This window comes from Sminthopsis crassicaudata, chromosome 1 (assembly GCF_048593235.1).
Source record: "Sminthopsis crassicaudata isolate SCR6 chromosome 1, ASM4859323v1, whole genome shotgun sequence".
Lineage (NCBI taxonomy): Eukaryota > Metazoa > Chordata > Mammalia > Dasyuromorphia > Dasyuridae > Sminthopsis > Sminthopsis crassicaudata.
The window spans coordinates 279454765-279482023 of NC_133617.1; the positions used below are offsets into that span (position 1 = coordinate 279454765).

At 31.5% G+C, this 27259-nt stretch overlaps 1 protein-coding gene across 10 annotated transcripts in view; it reads right to left on the reverse strand.

The window, feature by feature from the left end:
* EYA1 (EYA transcriptional coactivator and phosphatase 1) overlaps positions 1 to 27259 on the reverse strand; it is a 151836-nt gene that overhangs the window by 64798 nt on the left and 59779 nt on the right. For 6 of the 10 annotated variants that reach the window (XM_074278864.1, XM_074278860.1, XM_074278862.1 and 3 more), the window contains 2 exons: positions 2357 to 2499; positions 1035 to 1118 (listed from right to left, as the gene is read on the reverse strand). In XM_074278864.1, coding sequence (XP_074134965.1) covers positions 1035 to 1118; positions 2357 to 2499 — 227 coding nt within the window. The remainder of the gene's footprint in view (positions 1 to 1034; positions 1119 to 2356; positions 2500 to 27259) is intronic. The other 4 variants (XM_074278865.1, XM_074278861.1, XM_074278863.1 and 1 more) reach the window with 1 other exon arrangement.

Here is a 27259-nt window from a genome sequence, read left to right on the forward strand (position 1 = left end):
GCTACTAAGTTACTTGAGCTCTTTTCTAAGACCTACCAAATCACTGAGAGAATTAATGGAATCATAATAAGCCATTTAGTTTCCTGATCAGGCCAGAGTACCCATTAACTTCTGCGAGGGCTTTTTTGAGAAAAAAATTTTTTTTTTTTATGTCATGTTTCTTACAGGCTTATTGAAAAGAAGGCTGCTTAAAAGTCTTACGGTCTCTAAGATTTTCTGAAGAACTGGATAATAGTTACCAGTTTGTGACATATTTCAATCTTTGATCAGTGAATTCAAGAATGTGTCAGAGCTCACTTGGCTTTCTACTTCCATCCAAAACATAGGAAAAATCATAAGTATGAAGACCCAAAAGCCAACAATTTGCACTACAAAATAAAATGTGCCGATAAAGTTAAAAAAAATTATTCTAAGGCAAGATATACATATTTCAAATGGTAAAAATCTGAGGGAAACATCTTTCCTGATATTCCAGACTTGTTTTCCTTAAATATTTGGTTTTAGTAAGGAAAAATTTCATGGGGACCACTAATCCTACCTGTTTTATTTTGTTACTAAGACAGGAAGATTTTGGGGGAAAGTGAAGTTCTTTCCTAAACCAAAAAAAAACCTTTGAATGAAGTCATATTTTTAAATGTTTATTTTTCTATTTTTTAGGGACAGATGCTCTCAATTTTAGAGTACTTAAGTATTCTTTCCACATGGAACAAGAAAAGGAAGGTTGTAGACAGTGGATGACCAATGCCATAGTAATCCATTCAGTATAGGACCCAAGATTACCTTTCAGTTTCTAAGCCCTTGAAAAATGGTTTAAAAAAAGGAAAGACTCTCTTAAAATGATCTCAAAGATTTTGTATAGCCCCTTGAAAAAAAACTGCTTACATTGTGATAAATGTTTATGAAGCCACTGATATATACCTACCCCAATAGAAAATTCCAAAGCCTTATCTGAAGTTAATTTTGCCATTTGGAACCCAAGGTTAATCCTCAATTCAAAGGACTGCAAATTGGCACATTTATTCCTTAATACTCACCCTTCCATATCTGTTAGCATAGGACCCAGTAAGCAAGGAATGGAAAACAATGATTGTCTCATCCAAGTCCCAGATGAATACCCTCTGCAAAAGTAGAATCAAATCAATGTGTCTTTGTACTAAATACAGAAACATATAACTCAAATTAACATTGATATGAAGTTATATTGAAATGTCTCATATGCTAAAAACAATTTTTTCCAGCATTCTTACAGAAAAAAATAAACAAGCAATGACAGATATAGTTTCTACATACCCATTAAGCCCTATTGAAATAGAATTTTTATATAGGAGAGATTGCTAGATAGTTATATGTCCACAATTATTTATTGTCCCCCTGTTGAATGGGCACAATCTCAACTTTTGTTCTGGAATGAAGATACAGGACTATTCTGTCCTTTGCTCCAGTAAAGACAGGGTTTGGTTATAAAGTAGGTCATCAATTTCTCTTTTGTTACTCAAATGTCTCCTCATTAAAAAAAGAAACTTACTGAGAAAAATTAAATTAGCATCCAATTTTCCCTTTCTCTATTTTTAAAAAAAGCTAAGTTTTAGTAGCTACATAACTTGAAGATAATAATTTTAAACCAGATCCTTATCTTGAATGATGTGAGGATTGCTAACAAGAAATAACAATTTGCTCTTGTTGGATTTTAAAGTCTTCACAAATGGAGTTATTTGGTAAATTATTAGAATTTTAAAATAATCTTGCATAAATTCTGTTTTATTCCATACACAACAAGGTTGAATTTGGTGATAGGAACTATAAAAATTATGAAGAGGACCCCATGGAATAAAATGTTTTATTTCTATTCTCTTCTTGACCAAACTCCCAACCCCTCACTGCCTACAACTATCACTACTAACCATACAAAATGACTAGTAGACTAAAATATTTTTCATTGAACTTCAGGTTGGCAAGCAATAAAATTTATATTTTAGTGTTCTCACAGCTATGAAATTACCTTCTTAAAGGTCTGTTTTTTAAATAAACATGCCAATGACATGTTTTAATATTGAATTACATTATGTAAAATAAATATTTTTCATGGCATTGTGATAATTTCCAGAATTCCTGCTACTTAATAGGAAATTGGGGAAAATGTGAAATTTTATCAATAAAATTGACTTCATAAGCAATAGTTACATAATTTGCTATCATACTCTAGGGGAAAATGAAATATCAAGAAGACAATTGCTTTACTATGTAATTTTTTTTTTTAACAGATAAAGCAATACAGAATTATTCTGTGGTTCACCTTTTCAAATATACTCAGGTCCAGCATATAGCTCTTTCTTTTGGGCCCAGGCACATAACATACCTCAAGGTCAGAATCAGGTGGTGGTGAAGGGTTATTGTTTCTTCGGCCCCGCCCACGTGATTTCCCATCTGAACCCCGTCGTAACCGATCTGAATCTGAATCTTTAATAGGTGTCGAAGGACTGTGGATTGTACTGTACTCTGCTGAAATACACAAATGACTTTTACTTTTTAGTTTTAATACTAAGGTACCACTTGTTTTAATTCAAAGGGAATTTTTCAATCACTATTTACATTTCATTTAGCCTCAATAGAAGGCAACTACTTTGCAAAAATGTTGGATAAGATGGTAGAATTTTTTTTGAAAGGACAAAAATCTAATTAACATCCCTGTGATCAAACAACATCTTAATTTGAAATTGGACAAAATAAATTGCATTCTAACAGTATATTTCATTCTTCCCATTTATGATTCTGTGTGAATTAATATATGTTCAAAATCAGAGAAGATCAAATATGCTGTCAAAGCCCTCCTAAATTCTCTAAAGTGTATCTAAATGAATAGTACTTAATTATGTCAAAAAAAAAAAAAAACCCAAAACAATACAAAACAAAACCCCATTAATCTGTCATAGTAGTTATTCTTCCAGCTGCCTAACAGTGTAGAAAAGACTTTTGGATTCATAGAAAATAATTAAGAGGAAAGCATAGTCTAGTTTGAAGGTTGAATGTGGTAATACGTAGAATTGCTTCAAATTCTATTAGTAGAAGAATAGTAAAAGAATATTCTATTTATGTTAGTCAAATATGGTTTTCTTCTATTGAAGATTCAAACTGTAAATAAGTAATTATGTGATGCTTTTAAAAATAAATTTACAAACTACTTTCTTCAGGCCCTAAATCTAAATTTTGTACATACGTATGTGTGGTAATATGATTTACATCTAAAAACTGACTATATGTTTTTGATACATTTCCTATCATATCACATTTGAAAAATTCTCATTTCCTGCACAAATTAATCATAACAATGCTAAATTTTCTGCCTTATTTCTTCTTCTTCTTCTTCTTCTTTTTTTGCTAAATTTTCTAATTGTGTAATTTGCTTTTCTTTCTTCTCATTTTAAGACTGTTTCTCTTCCTTTTTTTAAACTCAATCCTTATTAGGAAAAACAAAATGAAGAATGGAAAGTTCAATAAAAATAATTTAGGAAATTGAGAATTCTTGTAGGTAGAATGCTGCTGTGCAGCATATTTTTCTATTTAGCTTCCAACATTAAAAAGAAATAAGATTTTGACCAATTGATTTTGGAAATTAAAAAAAAAAAATCTCATCTTTTCATCAAGTTGAAATCTGTCTGAAATGTTTTGTTTTAGAAATTTCCTACTTGTTATACACTTTGGCTTTGAAACATATATCTAATGTTTATACCCTTCAAATACTTAATAAGAGATGGCAATCATCTTTCTTCAGGTAATTTGTTGCTTATCTTAATTAAATTATATAACAGTTAGTTCTTTCTAATTTTTCTGCAAACATTCTTTCTTCCCCAGTGGCTTTATGATCATTTCATTTTTCCTCTCTGGACATCCTGCAGGGTCTGTGCCTAATTTTTTTTTCAGACTTGTGTCAAAGTGAAATGATATATCCATTTTAGAATTTAACTTTAAATTTTAAGAAGTCATAAAATCGCTTTTGCAAATAAAAATAGCAATAAATGCATATATGTATGATACATAAAGATCCTAAGGTTTTCTATACAACTATAAGAATAAAAAAAACCCCAAAATATTCAATTTTTGCATAGTAAATATGAAAATAAAGTGTGGTATGTCAGGTAGAAAGCTCAGGAAGCTTTTGTTTCAGAATCTGCTTCTGATGCATGCTTGCTTTGTTAGCATGAGCAAGCCAAAGCAATTCTCTATAACCATATACATTGCAGACAAGTTGCTGACCTGAATCAGTAGAATCAGTTTTCACACTAGGAATTACATCCCTTGCTGAAACTACAGGTCTTGACCTCTTCCTATCATATCTTTATTTCCCCCAAATCATAACAGTCAGCATGGCATGCTGAAAAGAAAACTTTGCTATAAGGAAGTAGATATGGGTTATGATCCTGATTTTGCCTTTGGGTACCCTTCAAGAAGTTATTGCATTTCTTTGGGTCCAAGTTTCTTCCTGTATAAAATGAGTTGTATGAGATCATCTCTAAGGCCTTTTCCAGCCCTGAATTATTTGCTTTTATAGTGATAAAAAAAATTGTCAAATAATTATACAGTTTTAGAGTTGGAAGGAATCATGAGTTATTTCATCTGACTCCCTACCTGCTGTCATAACGTGGTTAATTTTTCCTACCCTTCAAAAAACACATGTTCTCTGCACAGAGAAGCCACACTCATCTCATAATCTGTTCATAAAATGAGCTTAGGTCTAAATATAAAGATGTCTTTCTGTTGAAGTTTTATGTTGAAAGTCTTTGATACACATGACAGAGAATTAGAATAACAATGGATATTCAATGAATTTATACAAGCTGAAATCAAATATCTTTTTTTCTGCTGTTTTCATGGAAAGACAGCAAAACTTTTATTCTCAAAATTTTTCCAAATGAAATGGAACTACAATTCCAAATGTATGGAATAGAGTTGCTTCCTACCTTTGGAGTCACCTAAAGTACTTCAGTCTATCTGTGTTAAATTGCTTCTTCAGTTATATCAGCTCTCCTCTCACAGACACAATGATGATTCCAAATAAGGATAAAATATCTGCTCAGAGACTTGAATGTTCTCTATCTACCAACTTCTCATTTCTAACTTCATTTCTTGCTTCTGTGGAAATGTTTCTTCTTCAATCAGAATTTTACATTGCTCTTTTCCTTTAGGGTGTCTTTATAGATACCCGAAATAGTTTACAGGATCTCTTCTATTCATATTCTTTTCATCCTTAATAGTGGAACAGAAATACCACCTTCAGAAAAACCTGTCCAGCTCTATTCTTTTGCTAATTTATTTGTGCCATTACACAATGTTACCTGTTCCTACTAAATACTATATTACATGTAACAGTATCTTCAATGGTCTTTCCCACCCAAACTATAGATATTGTTACCTTATCTTTAAGAGAAGCTATAGAATCTTGAATATAGTCTATGAAGAGTCATCCATGACGTCATGTCATGAGAGAGTGAATGAAGTCGGTGCACATACACATACACATCACTCACATACACACATATTCTCATTCTCCCTCACTCCCTTTCTCTTCTCTTCCCCTTCTCTTTCTTCTCTTCTCTTCTCTTCTCTTTTCTTCTATTCTCTTTTCTCTCTCTTATTCTCTCTTTCTCTTTTCTTCCCTTCTTCCCTCCCTCCCTCCTTCCCTCCTCTTTGAAGAGTGAGAAAAGAAGATGAAGAAGATATTTTTAGAGAAGTGTTTTCATCTTGTCATTCAAAGAAGAGGAAGAAAATTTTTGAGAAGATATTTAACAGGTATCTTGAGATAACTGAATGATTAGATTATGTTATAGAAGTAAAAAGAAGTCATTGTAGTAATAGGCAACTTATGCAATACTTTCACAGTTTAAACATTGTAAATAATAATTTTTCTGCCATTATTGTATATCTTGTTAATGAGTTGCATTGTAGTAATTTTTAGCATTTATTTAAGGAATAAAGGTTGCTAAAGAGACAGAGACAGAAACAGAGAAACAGAGACAAAGGGAAAGTCTCTGTGTATATATGTGATCCTGATAAGAAAAAAAACATGCTACTCAAAATGTCTTTTCCTCTTCCAACCTCTATAATGAAATGTCTTCACATAGAGTAAACTAAAATTCCAACCATGCCTCAGATTATTTCTTTTTCTTATAAATATACATCAATTAAATTGAACAAACACTTACTGAATGACTGGTATATACAAGTTGCTATGTTTGGTGTTAAGGATATAAGATTTAAAAAATGACCCAGTCTCTTCCTTCAAGGGCTTCATAAGATACATGAGGTTTTAAGAGTTGTATCTAGATATGTGCTATATAAAATGACATAAAATATAAGGAGAAGGGAGAAATTTTTATTTAGGGAAGAAGAGGCTTCAAAAAGAACAGCTGGGCTTAGTTTTGAGAATGAGAATGATTTTAATAGTATGGGTGAGAAGATTGTGATAAGCACACTGCATTTGAAGTCAGAGAGCCTGGATCTGATCCTGCTTCCATCACTTACTATGTGACTCTGTCAGTTATTATGTGACTTCTGAATATGTCTAGCAAAAGAGGGAATGGTCTCTGGGAACCAATTAAAGCTCAATATATGAGCTTTTGAGGAGTTAGTCTATTTCAGGCATGAGGAATACGCTGAATCAGAGAATGGAGCTGGCCCTGTCGATTTTGACTAAAATTTAGAGTATTTCAGGGGAAAGGATTATTAAATAAGGTTATATAGATAAGGTGAAACCAGATTGTGAAAGATACTAATGTATTTATTCTATTAGCTGGTAACTTTTAGTGTAGTACATAAAATATTCAAAATGGTCCCTTGAAATGCACGAATAAAAGAAGAGAAACTTTTAAAATTTATTTTTATTTAAGACAATAAAGAGATTATTCTTTATTAATATTTAATGTGTATATTATTAACATTGGCAATATTATTCAGTGGTTCAAAATGCAATCCCCACTTGCTTGATGACTTGTGACATACTTCAATTTATGTGTCCTGTGATTATATGCATTATATTATCCAATTTTATTTAAATCAGGTGTCTTTTGGGGTGCAAGGATACACAGATGATATATAAGGAGATTTCAGGGGGTCCATGAAATTGGATGTGAAAAAATATTACTTTATTTTCACTAAAATCTAATAAAAATTTAGTGTTTCTTTTAATGATTTAAAAACATTATTCTGAATAGCAATCTATCTAGGCTTTGACAGAGTGCTTAAGGGATCTGCAACATACACACACACACACACACACACACACACACACACAAAGAGACTATGAACCTCTAATAAATAGCCTTGCAAATTGGATAAGTGGTTTACAAAGAGTTCTACAAAGAAAACCTGAATTGAAGATAACACCAATAATTTAGACAAAAGTAAATAAGAAAATGATAGATTTAACTACTATATTACTACAGAACTCTTTATGGTCCACTCATGAGGAAAATACAATGATGATCTAATTGGATCTGACAAGAACTTGGCTAAGAATAACAAAATGACCAAGACTATTTAAAAGATAGATCTGAACAACAATTTCATGCTAAGCGGATCTTCTGTCTTGAGATAACAGCTAATGACATCATTATGAATAACAGGACTTAAAAATGAAACTTTTGTTGCTGAAAACAACATTTCTGACTTAGAAAAACTCATTTTGAAATAGAGTTTCTACCCTGCTTTAAATTTTTCCAAAAAATTTCAGTGGGTTTTGAACCCATTACTTACAAATATACTAACAATAATTCAGGACTAGTTTGCAAGAACAACTGATGGATGTAAAGAAGATGGAAATTTACTAGCTAATTTTCCATAAAAAACTTTATATAATTTCTAGTTAAAATCAAATGATTAATATCTTGATTTAGTAAGCAGAATCCATGATACACTTTTTCCTCCATAGAAGTTATCTTTTCAATTACGACAATGATTAAATCAAGTATTGAAATAAACTGAATGTAGAATTAGATCTTCAATAATATATCACAAGTTGTTGAACTAAGATTTTTTAATGAAAAATAGCTACATTGTTTTTAAACATCTATTAAGTTAGTAATAATTACTTTATCAAAGACATGAAACATATTCTCTGTACCATTAACAAATAAAATATTCTTAAAGAAGTTTCATCTTTGGATAATTCCTTTTAATGTCTATTTTATACATGTTTTATAAAGTATATATTAATACAATTATATGTAATTTATAAATACACAAATAAGAATACATTTTCTCATCTAGAAAATGAAAAGTTGACCCCTTGGACTTATTTTCAGCTTTAAATATATTTAAATATATTCTCTTATTGAGGATAGGAAAGAAAGAATGAACAAGTGCAAAAATGAAAGTGTGGCCTGAGCAATAGGTCCACCCAATAAGAAATGTAAAATGTTTGAGGCAGAAGTCAGGTGAAATAAATCGTAAATGTATGCTTTTTTCCTGGAGCATGATAAAAAAAAAAATAAAAAAAAATTGGCAGATCACTGTTCTAGAAAATATGGAGTCATTGAATATTTTTGAGCAGGGTAGTCATATGTTTAAATCTATTCAATTAAATAAGGATAATTTCATACATTTACTTGTATGAAAGATTATAGAGGCAGCCAGATCACTGAGGGGGCTATTATAACAGTCCAGATGAAAAAGTGAGAAGGTTCTTAAGACCTGATACTTCTGCTTGTAACCACAATAAAATATGAAGAAAATGGCAAACCACTATAGTATATTTGCCAAGAAAATCCCATGGACATTATGGTCTATGGAAACATGAAGTGTAGGACACAACTGAATGACTAAACAAACAATGACAATAGTATAATTATTCTTTATACTTTCAATTCTCCCCATTTTAATTAAATACCATGCTCTACGATCACAAATACAAAAACAAAAAACAAAAAACAAAAAACAAAAAAAAAAAAAAAAAACTTTCGACAAAGGATACACGTATTAAAACTCAAAGTATCAGAATCAGTATATTCATCCTCTATTAGAAATAGATAAAATCCTAGATATATTTCTACTTTGTTCTAATTCCCTGTCCTATGTTTTTAATTTTATTTTAGCTAAACTACTTCCAGCTTGGCTCCTCCTATTGCCTTCTCTTTTACTTATATCTTTTAATGACTAGATCAATCTCAGTATTTATAAAATTAGAAAGCAAATTCTCATCATGCCCTTCTTCCAATCTTGAACGTCAATGTACGTGAATGTGAATCATTATTCATTTTATTCATTATTTTGTTAATTACATTTTATTATATCAAAACCTCCCAAAAATGAAGAAATGGGTCATTCTCTTATTTTGTATAGAACATACTATGGTGTAATATTTTTGGTCAATCATGAAATCAACTTGCTTATTGATATATTAAAGTATCTGGTTACAACTCATAGATATGAATGTGATTATTGACAGTTAGGCACATATATTTGCCAAGGAACAGATCAGTTCTGTCCAAATGCGATGACTTATTTGGAGTCAGAAAACCTAGTTTCAATTCCTGGCTTTGTTATTTAATACATTGTATTATCTTTGCCAAATAACTTCTTCTCTAGATCTTATGTTCTTTATCCATAAAACAAAAGATCTCTAAAGTTATAGTTCTAATTTGTAATTATAATTACCTTAAAAGTTCTAAGCCTATGATCCTATAATGCATTACAACTAAAAGCCTGACTCTATATAGGGAATAAACAGATTTCTATTCCACTAAGAACTAAGAATGCAACATGGTTCAGATACCCAAGAAGAGGGAGATCTGATTTCTATTCTCAACCTCTATAAATAAATAGCTGTATAATCTCATAGTATCTCTGGGCTCCTTATAAGGATCATGGGATCTGGATCCATAGAAGGACTATATTGATAAACTGAGAATCAGAAGGATATGATAAGATAACAGATAGTGTAAGATCTGAGATTTAAAACCATGGAATGAGATAGTAAGAGGATAATATAAAGATAAACTATTTCACTAAGGAATCAATATGAGGAAAAGGAGGAGAGTTTAACCCGCTATTGGACAGGAGTGCACAGAATATATAATATGGAATATTCATAAGGGATATTCATAAACATCATGGTTTATATGTACTTGTATTACAATGCCAGAAAAGTCAATTTTCCAGAGAATGCATTTTGTATGTGTCACCCATCATTTCATAGCCTACAGTGGACAACAATGTTTTCCGGTATTACAAACAAAGATCTTCTCTAGCTCTGTTGGGCAGCTGATAGATGCTTAACAAATTTCTCTTGATTGATTATAGTAAACTATCAATTATCTGTAAATAAAGAATTCACTAGGTGTGTTGTGGTAATTTAGTTATTGGCTTACTCTAACAAGTTTATGACTGGCATTTCCCATCAGTTACATGTGGCTCAGTGAATGTACACTAATTTTTCTGTAGCCTGAGCAAAACATAATTAGGCAAAATATAACTTTTTTGGGGGGGAGATCATAAAATGTATTCCAAAGATAAATAAATTTGATTTTGGTGTATACTGTTTCAAATTTTCTAAAGCAAATATAGATATACCTTTTATTACCATGGATAATGAAATGTTGATTATATGTACTTGTCTGTTACCTATTTTAGATTGTAAATTCTTACCGGGTGGGACTATGTTTATTTCTCTTTGTATAGCACCATGTCCATTTGGGCATTCAACTACTTTTTGATGACAACTAAAAATTAGAAAAACATGTAAAAATGGAGACAGGAGACAAGTGACTAAACAATATTAAACATAATATTTAAATACAATTTAAATAAAAGTTTTGGTCATTATTTGATTACAAACTGTCAAAAAATCTGTACATCAAAGTTTCTGTATCAGATTGTCAGACGTCTACTAATGAGGTCTTAAAATTAATCTATTTCAACTCTAAAGAAATTGAGGTCCATTTCTATTTGTGAAATCTATCCATCTCTCCTTCAAGGCTCTTTATAGAATTTTTTCTATTTCTCCAAAAGGTACCTCCCACCTCTTTAGATGATTTCTTCATCCTCACAAGTCTTATGGCACTTAGTCTAGGATATATATATATATATATATATATATATATATATATATATATATATATATATATATTTACCACAGTGCCATATTTAATTTCATACATATCTTATTTCTCCTATTAGTTTGTAGTCTCCTAGTCCTGACTCATTCTAGATCACATAATAAACAGTAGGAGACACAGAACTAGAACAGAGATCACATTATTCATAGTCTAGTTCCAATACATCATATTGGCTCAAGTAACTTAATTATGGCTTGGCTAAAACTTAAAATAATATACCCCAAACTGAATATTAATTACCTTATAATATCTATTATGTTATGGTTGATGAGTCTAATTCCTGTCTAAAATTCTAAGATGCTAGGTTTACTGGTATTGGTAAAGATGAACTTGACTATTTTAAGAGTTTTGCTTGCTTTTGACTTATCATGGTCTATAGTCAAAATTACATGATGACATATTACTAACAAAATTCCACTCACGTACTCAATGGGAAAAAAATTTATCAAGTAGATTTTAGAGTCATGTTCCTTAAATAAATATTTTGTAATTTAATCAAGTGAGTATATTAGATGGCTTCTTTGCAGTCCTACCTAAAGGCAAAGTGTTGATCTAGAAAATTCTAGAACAAGGTGTGGAAAATATAAATACTTTGAAAGCAAGAAGAATTTTAAGTTTATATTTTTGAAGCAAAGGGATTTGCAAGCAAATGAAACAAGTACTTCACATTGCAAAGCAGAAAGCATAGAAAAAGTCAAATATTTCAAAATACATCATGTCGTTTAGATGAGGGAGTACAATTTTCTATAATTGCTTTGAGGACAAAATGAGTTGTGTTACTGTATGTGTCAAAATGTCTACTCAGAAGATTGAAAGTGGGTTTTAAAACCAGTATGTCTCCCTCATAAATACTCAGGACAGGCAAGAATTGGAAGACTTTTTTAAAAAATCTTGAAGATGGCAAAGCCTAAATGTTGGGGTGGATTACAAATTTTTCTTCTGTTGATATTGGCATTCAACACAATCATCCTGAGTAGTTTTCAGAGTTCCAACATATGAAAGAGTGGATACATGCTGGCATTAGGCCTAACATAACTGAAGTAAACTGAGAAGCAGCTTGGGCCTATGACCTTGTGGCTAAGGAGGATTGCTTGTTTACTGGACTCTTTGTATTTGAATCTGGAGGAAGCAAACACATTCAAATTATATGCAGACATCGAATGATGCTGATGACAGTGGGCAATGAGTTAGGTTGCATTTCTGAGAGAAGAGGGCAGCATGAAAGGTTCTGCCACTGTCAATTCTATTTCCCCAACTGCTCCATATGGAGAAAATTAGGCAAACTGGAGGAAAAGGAAGATAGAAAAGCACAAAACAACTCCATTTAAATGCAAATTTATCCAGGTCAATAAAAACTGATTTATCAAGACCTAATAGGCTTTAGAAAAATAAAAGATTGTTTTAGAAAAATGATTTTAAGAAAGTTATGGCCAATAAAGCATTGTTTGTGAGGGATTTTTCTCTTTAGTAGATTGTAAGGCCTTTTAAGGGAAGGGACCACATTTCATTTATTTAGACAACTCTCCTAGCACCTAGTACTATATATTGTACATAGTTCTTAAAAATATTCTTTGAATGAGTGTTTAATGAATACTTGCAGTTTAAACCTTAAAAAATCACATACAGCTAGAACTAAAAACACATCCCATTTAGAGGTAAATATATTACTCTAATAACTACAACAATGCTTCCCAAACTAAAGGGGATCAGTACAATTGAACAACAGATGTATGATGTACAGATGTACAGATGAGTACAGTGCAGAGCATGCTGGGCCTGGAATTAGAAAGACTCATCTTCTTAAGTTTAAATCTGGCCTCAAACACTTACTCAATGTGTGACTTTGGGCAAGTCACTTAACCTTGTTTGCCTCAGTTTCCTTATCTTTAAAATGAGTAGGAGAAGGAAGTAACAAACTATTCCAGTATATTTGCAAAGAAAACCCCAAATGGGGTCACAAAGAGTAAGACATGATTTAAGTGATTCAACAACTACACTTGGGGGAGGGAGAATAGTGGAAATAAGAATAATACTTGGTTATTATCCTGCCTCAATCATCATACCTTTCTACTCTAGGGTCTAATACAACTTTGACCTCTATTGGTATACTTTTTGAAAATCCAGGGTAAAATTGTTATACCACAGCAAGGAATGAGTATGAAATGTCAGTGAGACATTTTAACTAATACAAATATTGCTATTTACTAAATTTGGTTCCAAAGAAGAGATATAAGAACATATTACTTTTCCTTCATTATGGAAAGGACTAGGGTTATGCAACACTCTATAAACTATTTTAGTTGTTGCTTAGTTGTTTTGATTCCAGAGATTATCTAATCTAACCCATAAGAGAAAGAATTTCTTTCTACAAAATATCCAATCTTGTTTGAATATCTGATTAAAGGGGAACTCACTACCTCCACATAGGGTCTATTCCACCTAAGCATAATTATAATTCTAAGAAAGTTTTTTCTTATATTAAACCTAAATTTGTCCCCATATAACTTCTATTTATTTCTCTTAATTCTGTCTTCTGGGGCCAAGCAGAATATGTCATTTCATTTTACAACATGACAGCCCTTCAAATATTTTTGGGAAAAAAGGCATGTCCTGCAACAGCCTTATAGCCAACACAGAACACAAAATGTTCCCATAAACTTTGAGCAAAATTCTCCTCATTTCTTAATTTTATTGTTTTTCTCAGTAATTTTCTGTCCTGAATTTCTACTTCTATATCTACTTAATGTCTACCCTAATGTGACACTTGTAATGTCACATGTATTGATTCATCAAATAACATTTATTTATCATGTGTGATGGGACAGTTAGAACTGGAATGGTTGCCCTATCTTATTCTTTATCCACTTACAACTGATATTTTTCAAAATTTTGAAGTACTTTACATATAATGTCTTTTTTGAATATCACATCAACCCTATGCAGCTAGACTATATATGGCAGTTAGCTGCACAGGAGACAGAGCATTGAATCTGGGTTCAGAATGATTTTAGTTCACATTTGGCCTCAAATGCTTACTAGTAATGTAAGCCACTTAACCTCCATTTGTGTTGTTTTTCTCCACTGTAAAACGGAGAAAATAATAACTCTACTTACCAGGTAGGTATAAGAGAGAAAAATTCTCTGTTGATTTTAGAGGACTATTAAACTACAATATATAGAGCACAGGATTTTTGAATAAGGAAGACCAAAGTTTGAATGTTATTTCAGATATTCTCTAGCTATGTGACCCTGCACAAATCACTTCATTTGTTTTTACCTCAGTTTTCCAGTAAGATGAGACTAATAACATAATAATATTTACACCTCATGGACTTGTTGTGATGTTTAAATGAATTAAAATATATAAATGGCTTTGCAATCTTAAAGTGCTATATAAATATCAGATATTACATTGTGAAATATTACACATTAAAGTATTTTAAAAGGAAAATATGATACAAATATATGATAATAGTGTTACGTGATTGTTATTACTTGGTATTATACTACCCAATAGACCACATTTTCAAAATCACACAATTGATTGCGGAATATAGATAATATAAGAGTAATGTAGTTTATTTTGCTGTTGATTTTTAAAAAGCACTTGATTTGGACAAGCAAAACATAATCTTATAGGATGTTTTCCAAGAAGATGTCAAAAGATTATCAAAAGATAATACACTTTTCTTTGAGAGAAGCAACCATACACTTATGGTTCAATAATTAATAATTAATAAGTAGCTAGCATTTATATAGTATTTTAAAATCTAGAAAGTTTTATAAATATTGTCTCATTTGATCTTCAAAGCTATAGTGTGAGGTAGGTACCATCATTATCTCTTGTGCATATGAAGAAACTGAAAATAGAGATGAAGTGGCTTAACCTTCAAGTGACTATCACCTCCAAAATAAATATAAAGTCCTCTGGAATTTAAAACCCTTGCAACCTGCACATTCTCTTTCTAGAGTTCTTACACCTTATTCCCCCTGCTCCATTTACCTTGCATTTCAGTGACACTAGTCTCCTAGAAGTTTTTTGAACTCATTCTATTACTTGATACCAGACATTTTCACTGACTATCCCTCTACCTCCTAGCTCTGTTGGATTCCTTCAAACCCAGGGACATTACAAAATATTTTCAATCAAATTCCTGTCCACTCAGAAGAAAATGGACTAGCCTCATAAAGGAAAAAAAAAAAACAAGCAAATTAAGACGACTTTACCCCCCACTACAGTGACAAGAAGTTGTATAAATGCCCTGCTGAGTTACTCCATCAAAAATTGTACCTTGGACTGTCATTACAGAACACCAATGAGCAAGGCCTAAAATAGGAGAAAGAGCATGGGCTAGATTACAACTGGGAAAGTACGTAATATTTTCAAAGATACCTCAAGATACTATCTGATACTAACACTAATATTATATAAACAAAAACCATAAAATACTACAGTTTCAGAAGAATCGGAATTGTAGGCGCTGAAATTAACAAAAAAGTAAAAGAATTTCAGAAGTTCAATAAGGCATGGTGAATGTAAAGGGATGAAATATTATTGATAATTACATGTGTAAAAGAATTAGCATTAAAATTGACTCAAGGACATGTATGACTGGAAAAGAAGTGAACTCATCATGCAAGTGGGTGACAGTTTAAATGTTGCATAAATGCCCATGAAACATTTTAAAACATAAAGGAGAATCTCTAGCATATTTGGTAGGTTTTCTACAAAAGCCTTATAGAATGCCAAGGATAATAAGTGTATGAAGGCATGGTTGGATCTGTAAAAATTCTAGTAGAGAGTGTGATATCAATAATGTTACAAGTTTCTATTATCTAGAACTAATTAATACACATCTATGTACAGAATAATCATAATTCATGTTCATCATGATAAACCCATATGTGGTACATAGTAAGAGTTTAATAAATGCTTGTTGATTGATGAAACTGAGGTAATAAAAGATTCTAAGATAGTATCTGGATCATTAAAAATGATCAAGTTATGTATAGCACAGCTTTATGTATTTTATTTCTTTCTATTTGTTTGCAAACTGACAATTTTATTATCTTGATAGTTCTCATCAGAGTTTTTGAATGCCTACAATTATATTTTCTGGTATGTTATATAATAAACTCACTATATTTCTCAATTTATAAACTTATTTATTCCATGAAATTTAGTACTTCATTACATATATAGGCTAGTTTTGTTTTCAAATTGCTTCTTGTGTTATTTCTTTCTGCCCAGTAAGATTGGCACTTAATTGAGGAGGATTATCTCTTTTGCAGTATCCCCAGTGTTAAGCATACAAACAAAGGGATTCAGCAAATACATTTGACTTGCATTCCACTAATAAATCAAGAAGCATTTATTAAGCATCTGCCAAGGTTATTCTGTTAGGAAATGGAGAGAGAATACCAACAGCAACCATAACAACAGAAGAAAAAAAAGAGAGAGAGAGAGAGAAAGAAAAACTGCTGCCACCAAAGGCTTTACATTTTAATGGAGGTGAAAAGAAGAATATGTGTCAGTATATACAGAATAAATGTAAAGAGAATAAATGGTTACAAGATAGATAAAAGGTAGTTAGGGAGACAAGTACATTAGGGGGGTGCTAAGTAGAGTGCTAAGCCTGAAATTAGAAAGATCTGGGTTCAAATCTGTATTCAAACAGTTACTAGTACCTAAGCAGTTAAGTGATTAGGCAAATCACTTAACCTTGATTGCTTCAATTTCATCATCCGTAAAATGAGCTGGGGAAGGATATGGCGCACCACTTTAGTATTTTTACTAAGAAAAATGAGGCCATAAGGAATCAAATGTCACTGAAACCACTGAATGACAACAAGGGAGACATAGTACTAGCAGTTGGGAGGAGGGTGTCAAGAAATGTTCCATGTATAAGATTGAGCTTATTCCACATGTTGGAAGGAAGAGAGGGATTCTTTGAGAGTGAGATCAAGAAAGGGTGCATTCCAGGATGGAAGAATGGCTAGTACAAAAATATAGAATAGAATAAAATGTTGTATGAGAAAGAGAGTCAAGAAATGTTGTTGAATCATAGAATGCACAAAAAAACCAGTAATTAATAATGAGGTTGGAAATCTAGTTTTGGTCCAAGTTGTAAAAGCCCTTAAAAGCTAAAGAGAAAAATTAGTTAATAGTTTATCCTATGAGAAATAGGAAATCACTGAGAAGGTCATGGTTAGAGATGTACTTGGGAAAATCCTTTTGGCATCTCTAACAAGTGTGGACTGGAATGGCAATGAGGTACCTCAATCGCTATGTATTTATTATATATGAATAGTACAATATAGTAAATCTAAAGTCAGCCCCAAAGCCAAGAAGATCAAGCTATAAATCCTGCCTCTGTAATGTCCTCCTGGCTGACTGAGTCTAGCTTTAGGTTGTTTAAGTTCTCAGTGCTTTAAATAATGCTTTAAGACTGAAAAATGAAGAGAAGATGCTAACCTATATTGGTAGAGAAAATTTCCTAGGAATTCTCCATATAAATAAAATCTCAGATCTAATTTCCATTTCCTATATGGCTTATATACATTCATCTTTGACCATGTATTACCACTCTGTTAGAAGGTAAGTTCCCTGAGGGTAGTCACTGTCTCACTTTTTTTTTTTTTTAACTTGGATCCCCAGTGCAAAGCACAGAATAGGCATTTAATAAATATTTGCTAATTACAAATAAATAATTTGATAGTTATACTCAAAATCAAATGTGGAAAAAAAGCTGTTCTTTCTGATCTCTTAGACATGTAGAATTAAAATATATAGTAGAACATTGAATTTAAGAGAATGACTAACCAAAAAATTTCAAATGAAGCATATTTTATTTTTTACTGAAAACAAAACTAGAAATTAGTAGTCTTTAATAGATACATGAAAATCAAATGGATCACAAGAGATACTTGCAAGAGCCTAGGTGGAAAGTGCTGAGTTACTGTGCCTGGAGTTTATCAAATGAACAATGTGGTTAGTCAATTCACATATAATTTAATAAATGCTAACTGACTAGATGGGGGGAAAGTTCCACAGAAAATTCTGCAATCATTAGATCATATGATGAAATCACATAGAGGAAGTAGATAAGGATAGATGATAAGAAAATAGAAATTTGTCCTAGATTTCAATGTAGATCCTACCCAGACTGAAGAAGGGGAGATAGTTTTCTTTTCTAAAGATGCAAAGAATTAGAGAAATAATCTGAAAGATATGATGTCTAAGTGGGAGAATACTGAGTGAAATGACAATTTAAAGTTAGTGTTGTGATAGAAATTGTAGAACATAAATTTTTGAACAAGAATGACGGGGACAACTTTTAAGCTCTGTACTTAACTCACATTCTCTGTAGGCAATATCACATCACTAGTGTATGGCAAGCTATGCCAATTTATGATTGATCAATAAATATTGATGACATTGAATTGAAAGAACTGGTTCCAAAGAAATAGAATTTGATAATAGGCTTTGGCATGTGAAGAATAGAGAGAATAATGGAGAAAAGGTCACTCTTGAAGCTAGAAATAAATGGGTTCAAATCTCACTAAAATATTCTTTGGTCTATCTCAATAGATTTTTTAAAAATTGCAATCTTTTAGTTTTTGATCACCAACATTTCCCAATACATTCCTCCATTCTTTCCCATGGAGAAAGCTATACTTTCTTACAAAGTAAAATTTTTTCATGTGAAGCAAAACCAATCTAATAATGAAAGCTAATACATATAGCGCATTTTTCATCTTCCACAAAAAAGTAGGGAGGTGTACATTTATATGAGTTCCCATAAACTGTATTATGGTTATTTATATCATTATACTAATAAACTCTTAACAGAGCAGCAATATTTTATAATATTTATATATCACTACCTCTTTAGTCTTTCATCATTTGATTAGTTATCTATCTCTGCCACTATCCTATGAATATTTTGGTATATATGAGTCCTTTCTTTTTATCACTGGACTCCTTGTAACATATGTCTAGCAGTGGCATTTCTTGGGCCTTTTTTTTAAATCACTTTGCTTATAATAATTCCCAATTATTTTTCAGAATATTCATATGTTAGAGTGCCCTTCTTTTTACAATTCTTTAAAAACTGACAAGAGATGGGAATTCTCATTTTTAGGTCTGGTCATTTAATTAAGGCAGACTTAATAATGGACTCTACTGTTTCTACTCAATTCACAGTACATTGTATTCACTAGGAACTAATATCTTTTCAAACATTACTTCATACTTGCTAATTTCTACCATTTGGAAAAATGCAATTTGGGAGATTTTCAAATCCCCTTTTGGAAAACATCCAACAAAAGAGATGACATCACAAAGAGATGAATATTCACAAAACTTCTATGCTAGTTCTGTGAAATCAGGTGAATCACTCTTCTGCACACAAAAATTTTCCTCCTCCAAAAAAGCTGTTGGGTTAGACACCTTTAATCACTTTAACTTTAGAATTCAAAGATTTGCCATTCTCAACAAATGCAATTCAAGCTTATCATATAAAGGCATAAAGAATCCAAGTTGTATGTGACTTGTTTCAAAAGTTCATTTATTAAGTTGTTGTACTGGAAATCATAATTCATTTCCCCACAGCATTACAGCTATGGGGAAACATGACGATTTCCTAAATGGGGTTAACTTCCAAATCTAACTCACATCAGCATATTTAACTTTTAGTTTAATTGAAATGCTGCATGTTTGAAAAAGTGATTTCCATTAGCAGGTAAAGAGGCAGATAGAAATTCTGAACGAAACTTCTAAGTACTTTAAAAGTTTTTTTTGGCTAAAGATGTGTCCTTTTTATAAAGAAAAAGCCTGATTTCACTTAGAGACTTGTAGCTTTCCTTGGAACGATTTTAGAATTTTAGCTGCCATAAGCTATAAGTGATGAGAGAGAAAAGTGAGGAACATGGTATGTGCATGATTCTTCTGGAAAGGAAAAAGGAGTCAGTACTGGAAGAGTGACTTAAGATAATCAGTTTTCCATTCTGCTCCAGGGAAGGTGGTTGTTGTCTGGACCTTGGGCTTTATGATGGATGAGAGGAAAGTATGATAAACTACATATATATTTACCTAATCTACCTGTAGCCTATAAGCTTGGTAATTTTAATTTGAGGAATCTCCAAAATATGTGACTTGCATCTCAACTTACTTTATTTCTTAATTTTATTATTCATTTCAACAAGTACACTTTATTTTACAATTCTTTGTCCTGAATTTCCATTGCTATTTCTACATGAAACTTCACTCAACCAGAAACATTTTTGTTCAAAACATTTCTTGTCATTGTTAGTTCTATCTCCTATCAGCCTATCAGTTTTTCTTTATTCTAAATACATCTTCTCACTGATCAACTACAATCCTATGCAAAATAAGTGATATGAAGTACAAGAGAGAATTGTAAATATTCTTTCATTCTTTCCTTGTATAGTCTTAACTTGGAAGTGACAGAGTAGAAAAACATTTGAAATTATACTCTCAACCTTTTAAAAACTAATTTGTAGGGGTCCTTTATAATGCTCAACAAATTATATCTGTTCAGATACTAAAACTAATCAAACATTGAAGAAAATTCTACATACCTTGTTGAAGTGTATTTTTTTTTTTTGTATATCAGACTCTATATACATTTGAATCACTGAAAATATCTTCAAAATATCTGGCTAAATCAGTTAAAAGCAAATTTAACTTAGTTATCTGGGCTTTATGTAGATAAAATGATCATTTAAGTATAAAAGTTTTCACTTTCCATGTTGCCTCAAATTAACAGATATCAAATACTTTTTAAAAATTAAATTTCCTTGTCAATGGAAAATAAAGGGTAAATTTGATTTCACTGACTTCTGAAAATTTCACTTGCAAAGCTACATTTCCATTGGAAAAATAAAATGAATGCCTTAAAAACCTCATTCCAACAACAACAGCAAAAAACAAACATCTGTTTTGTTTTCTCACATTTTACCAGCTCAGTTATTTTAGCTACAAATATTTATTTTGCTGACAAATGTTTCCAAAGTGTTTGTTTCATTTTTTTTTTTTTTACAGTGAAATGGTTTGTTTTTGAGCTTAACAAATTGCAGTTTTGCAAATGTTTCCATGGATGGACTGGTTACAGGACCATCTGTAAAAATGTGTAAGTATGGACTAAACATTTTGAAAAAATTTCACTCAACAAAAACCAAGTCAGTATGTATGCTTTTGAAATGTTTGGACTTTTGCCACAGTTAATGTTTGGTAGACGTGGCCTCAGTTTCCAGCATATACCATTCTATTAGCAAAGACAGCTACCTAGTTTTTAACCCTCTCTGACTAAATTCCTTTGAGAGTCTAATGTTCTCATGGAACTCTGCACAAGAATGTTTCAGTGTTGTTGTGAGGCTTTGCTTTACTCTCTAATGCCTTGGCAGGGATCAAAGAAATTGAAGGAGTAAATGGTTTCCCATGCATATTGAATTCCCTCTTATGCTGATTTTTCCTCTCATTTGAAATTCAATATTAGCAAGATTTTATTATACACCACCTTAACCAGTTAAGCATATATAGGCAATCATTGTATTCTGCTCATGTCTATTTTATTATCACATTTTTTTGCATTAAACACTACTTTTTTTTTTTACATGGTTCAATAGTTTCTTGTTCAATTTGTAATCAATGTGTACTTCATTATGTAGGAAAAAGGAATGACTTGTTTTCTTATATTTCAAAATTGATGCTAACATTAAGAAAAAAGATAACATGTTTTTGTTCAATTCAAAGATATATATATATATATATATATATATATATATATAGAGAGAGAGAGAGAGAGAGAGAGAGACAGAGAGAGAGAGAGAGAGAGAGACAGAGAGAGAGAGAGAAAGAGAGAGAGAGAGAGAGAGAGAGAGAGAGAGAGAGAGAGAGAGAGAGAGAGAGAGAGAGAGATGGCATTTTATTTTTAGAGCACCAAAGTTTTATTGAGAATTTACTATATATGTCAGATATATGAAACTTAAGAAAATTAGGATCCTGTAACAGTATTTAGGTAAAGAAATATTTTAACACCTATAGTGTTAATACTATTGAAATAATAAATCATAAAAATAATTATAGCTGCAATTGTATATGATATTAAATTCTGTATGGTATGTAAATTAGCAGGATAATGAATAAATTTGTATACTGTAAAATCTGGTTCTTTAATTTTTTTTAAACATTTGTTGTTTTTCAGTCATGTCCCACTCTTTGGGAAGCTTTTTGGGGTTTTCTTGGCAAAGATATTGGAGTACTTTATCACTTCCTTCTCTAACAGATGAGGAAACTGAGGCAAACAGATTAAGTGATTTATTCAGAGTCATATAGCTAATATATCTCTGAAACCCCATTTGAACTCAGGTCTCCTGATTCTAGGCCTAGAACCCTATCTCTTATACCACCTAGATGCCCAGATTAAGCACATAATTTAGCTATTAAAGTATAAATTGACAGTATAAATTACTTTCTATACATAACCTAAGGATAAACATGAGGGGGATATTTAATTGACTTTTCAGGAAAAAAAAAATTTTAAATATCCTTTTTATGACTAAGTTGTTTCTGTCTAAATGGTTAAAATATTTTGATTCACTGAAAAATATTAGGTTACTTTGGTAATGATATGCCTTAAGCTTTAAAGGTTCAGTGCAAGGTAACAACAGGCTGTTTACACTTCAGTGGCTAAGGAATGATATTCTAATGTACTGGTTCAAATCTCATCACAAAAGGAAAACATCTTAAAATCCATTTTTTTCTTATTTTTTTCATCTCTACATATTTTGAATGGATAAAAGAAGTGGTCCACTTCTTCTGTAAAAAGGATTAAGCATTTCAGAAGGATATTTAAAACTGGTAAAATACTTGCATTAAAAAATTAAGACATTTAATTCTTTAAAAGTTGGTGCTTTCTTCAATCTGTCATTTGATATAGGGGAGAGGATGAAGAAATAGGAAGGAAAAAAGGGAACAGAAGAGAAGGAAGAGAGAAGAAAGGCTGAAGGGAGAGGAAAAATAGAATATGCTTTATGAACATTTCCCTGGTTTCAATAGTCCAAAGAGCATTGCCTTCAGAGAATTGTAAAATTATTTTAAATTTCACCAAACTTCTCTCTAAAACAAATGTCCATCTTTTCAATACCAACATTTTTTCAGGAGAGAGGCAGAATAGTATAGTAGATAGAAGGCTGGCCCCCGGGCCTCTGTGTTCAAATCCTGTTGCTGGCTGTGTAATGCTGTGCAAGTCATTTAACTTCTCTGTGTCTAAGAAGCAAATCTCTATGAATAATCGTTTAAGCACAGATACCAAAGGGGCAGCTAGATAGTACAGTGGATAGAGTACCATCCTGAAGTCAGGAGTTCATATCTAGACTCAGACATTTAACACTTCCTTGCTATATGACCCTAGGTAAGTCACTTAACCCCAATTAAGCAAGAAAAAAAAAAAAAGAAAGAAAAAAGAACAGATACCAGTTTCCACTATTAGTAGGAGTTTTCTCACTGAGAATTCCATGAAACAATGAAATCACAAAGCCCTCAAAAGAAAAATCTTTCAAAGACTGCTTATGATTATGAATTGTACTACATAGTGAGAAGACTGAAATTATATAGCATTACAGTTTAAAGCTGAAAGAGGCCTCAAAAGCCACCTAGTCCAATCCACTATCCCCTGCTATCTTTCTTAACTATTTTTGTGCTTTTTTCTTTTCACCTTACTTAAAAGCATAAAATATTTTCTTTAATAATACTTAAGAAGAAAACTATGATAGCTAGTGACTGCCCTTTCATTTCTCTGGATCTCAGTTTTCCCATTTGTAAAAAGAATGATTCAGACCAGATTATCAATTAAATGCCTTTTCAATTCTGCAATTCTTTGTAATTAATAATATTAATCACACATCTTCAAATTATTTTTTTAAGTCAAGTGGTTTCCTAAAATAGAGGATCTAGAAAGTAGCAGCAAGAGAACTTTTGAAAAAATCTGCTAAAAAAACCTAATTATTTTTCATGAGACTTCAGCCATATATGTAACTCACTGAATTAATTTAGAACTGAGGGGAAAATCCTATGAAAGACCACACAGGGCTTCTTTTGGTGGTTGTTGTTTAATATCAGATAAGGATCAATGCTTAAACAAAGAAGTGGCTTTGTATAGTCTTTTAAATGAGAAGATTCACTAAAATTTGGGTAGAAAGTACTGACTATACTTTCTTATATATTTCTAAGTGATATGATTGTTAAATTATATTTAATAAATTACTGAAAATATTATTTAAAAAATTTTTGTAAGATCACTATTCTTGAAATAGATCAATGATGTATTTCGGTCTAGACTTTTAAAATCTACTTATGTTACTCTTAATGGATTACATATGCACATTCAAAGAAGAAAACTGATTTCAGCATTTAACTATGAACACATTCTTTATAATAGCTATACTTAGAATGCATGAGAGACAGTCTTAAATATATTAAAACAATTATAAATGAAAGTTTCATGGAACTAACAGATTTTTTAAAACTATATTTTTGTTTGAAAAAAGTCATTAGAATATCCTTACAAATTCACTAGTCTTTAAAAGATGTAAAAATAGGTAAAGGTCAAAATCTTAATTTAAAGGCATAACAAGTATAAAGAATAAATTAATTTCCCTAACACCTAGAATGAAAATATAATTAGAATATGTTTTTTTCTAGGATGAAACAGCACTCTAAATCCAAATAGCTGTTGAGACTCAAAGAAAAATCTAAAATAATTCAAAAAAGTTAAATTATTATCTCAGTATTGCTACTCAGAAAAAAAAATAATTTCCCTGATTTTGATGCGCAAAAGTGTTCAAAGATAATAAAAAGAGAAGCACATTGCTCTTTTAGAATTAGTGACAAAACATTAGTTTCATTGAAATTAAAATTTAGTAAGCACCTGGTTTGTACAAAAATTTTAAGATTTTCTGACTGATGAAGTTTAAATAAGATGTTGTCCCTATTATCATGATATTTACATATTTAATAGATCAATTCCATGAATGTAAATGGAATGAACACCTCTAAAAGGTGCCTCCCAAAGATCAGTAAATTCTTCTTTCATTAAGTGCATCAGGTCTTAAATTTTATTTAGAATTAGGAATAGACAACCTAATGGCTGCCAAATTAATTGGATTTTCTCTTTTAAAAACACCAACATGGGTGGAGTGGTGAAAGAATCCAGCCATTCTGGAGAGCAATTTGGAACTATGCCCAAAAAGTTGTCAAACTGTGCATATCCTTTGACCCAGCATTGCTGTTATTGGGATTATATCCCAAAGAAATACTAAAGAGCGGAAAGAGACATATATGTGCCAAAATGTTTGTGGCAGCTCTTTTTGTTGTAGCTAGAAACTGGAAGTTGAATGGATGTCCATCAATTGGAGAATGGTTGGGTAAATTGTGGTATATGAAGGTTATGGAATATTATTGCTCTGAAAGAAATGACCAGCAGGAGGAATACAGAGAGGCTTGGAGAGACTTAAATCAACTGTTGCTGAGTGAAATGAGCAGAACCAGAAGATCACTATACATTTCAACAACAATACTGTATGAGGATGTATTCTGATGGAAGTGGAAATCTTCAACATAAAGAAGATCCAACTCACTTCCAGTGGATCAATGATGGACAGAAATAACTATACCCAGAGAAGGAACACTGGGAAGCGAATGTAAATTGTTAGCACTACTGTCTATCTACCCAGGTTACTTATACCTTCGGAAGCTAATAATTAATGTGCAACAAGAAAAAGGTATTTACACACATATATTGTATCTAGGTTATATTGTAACACATGTAAAATGTATGGGATTGCCTGCCATCGGGGGGAGGGAGTGGAGGGAGGGAGGGGATAATTTGGAAAAATGAATAAAAAAAAAACAACAACAACAAAAAAAAAAACCACCAACATGAAATAAACTTCAACCAAATTTTCCTTTAACTTTGAAAATAATCTACTTCTTTTCAATTTGCAAGCTCACTGGAATGCGTAGGACTAACTATGAATAGAAAAGCTTATATAAAAGGAAAGATATCTCTAAAAATTTCCACTTTGACTAGAAATGGCAAAATAATATATTGTGTGTGAAGTGTGTGTGTGTGTGTGTGTGTGTGTGTGTGTGTGTGTGTGTGTACATGTAGAGATTGTAAGAAGGGTTTTTGCAGAGATCTATTAAATTTTCCTATTTCAGTATATAAAAGGTAGGCATTGGATCTGGGATTTTACTGATAAAAGAGAATTTCTAACTCAGGGGTGAAACTTGAACACAGAGTCTTCCTGGTTTCAATAACAATGTTTTATCCACTAATCCATAGATTCTAAGTTTAGCAGAGAGCAGCAAAGTGCTGTTGTTTTAAGAATAAATTTCTAATTTGTTTTTAAAAAGGCATCAAAAACTCCCAAGGTTTGCAAAAAATAACATAATTAAATTATAGGTGGCTGTCATTGATTTTTTTCCACCCAGATACAACATCATGTACCACAGTAATACACACACACACACACACACACACACACACACACACACACACATATTTATATACACACCTAAACACACACTCATATATATATACATAGACACATATGTAGAATTTGTCTTTGTATCTTATTTTAAGGACCATTCGCTCTCACTAGGCAAGAGCTTTCACCAAAAAGGTGAAAAAAAGCATAGATGTTCTTGTACCTTTAAAGATGGTGTTCCCTTTTCTAACATAGGAAAAAGCATTATATCAGCCAAAATTACTACAGTAGTTACTTTGTCTATTGAACAATGAACATATTTGATTGATTGCCCTTCTAGCAATAAATCATAGACTTGGAACTGGAAGGGATCTGAGGTCACTGAGTCTAGTGGAATGGAAATACCATGAGGTTAAAAGGGTGTGAGTTCAAATCCCAGTTCTGTTATTTATTATTGATATGACCTTTGGATTCATTTCCTTCATCTATAAAATGAAAAATTTGGATCAAATTATCTCTAAGGTCTTTTCTTGCTCTAAGTCTATGATGTTTTACACAAAGTCTTGTTGAAGTCATGAGTCCCATCTATAATATGGACTCTAAAACTGAACTTTTCTATGGCAGCTGCCCTCTAAACTTTT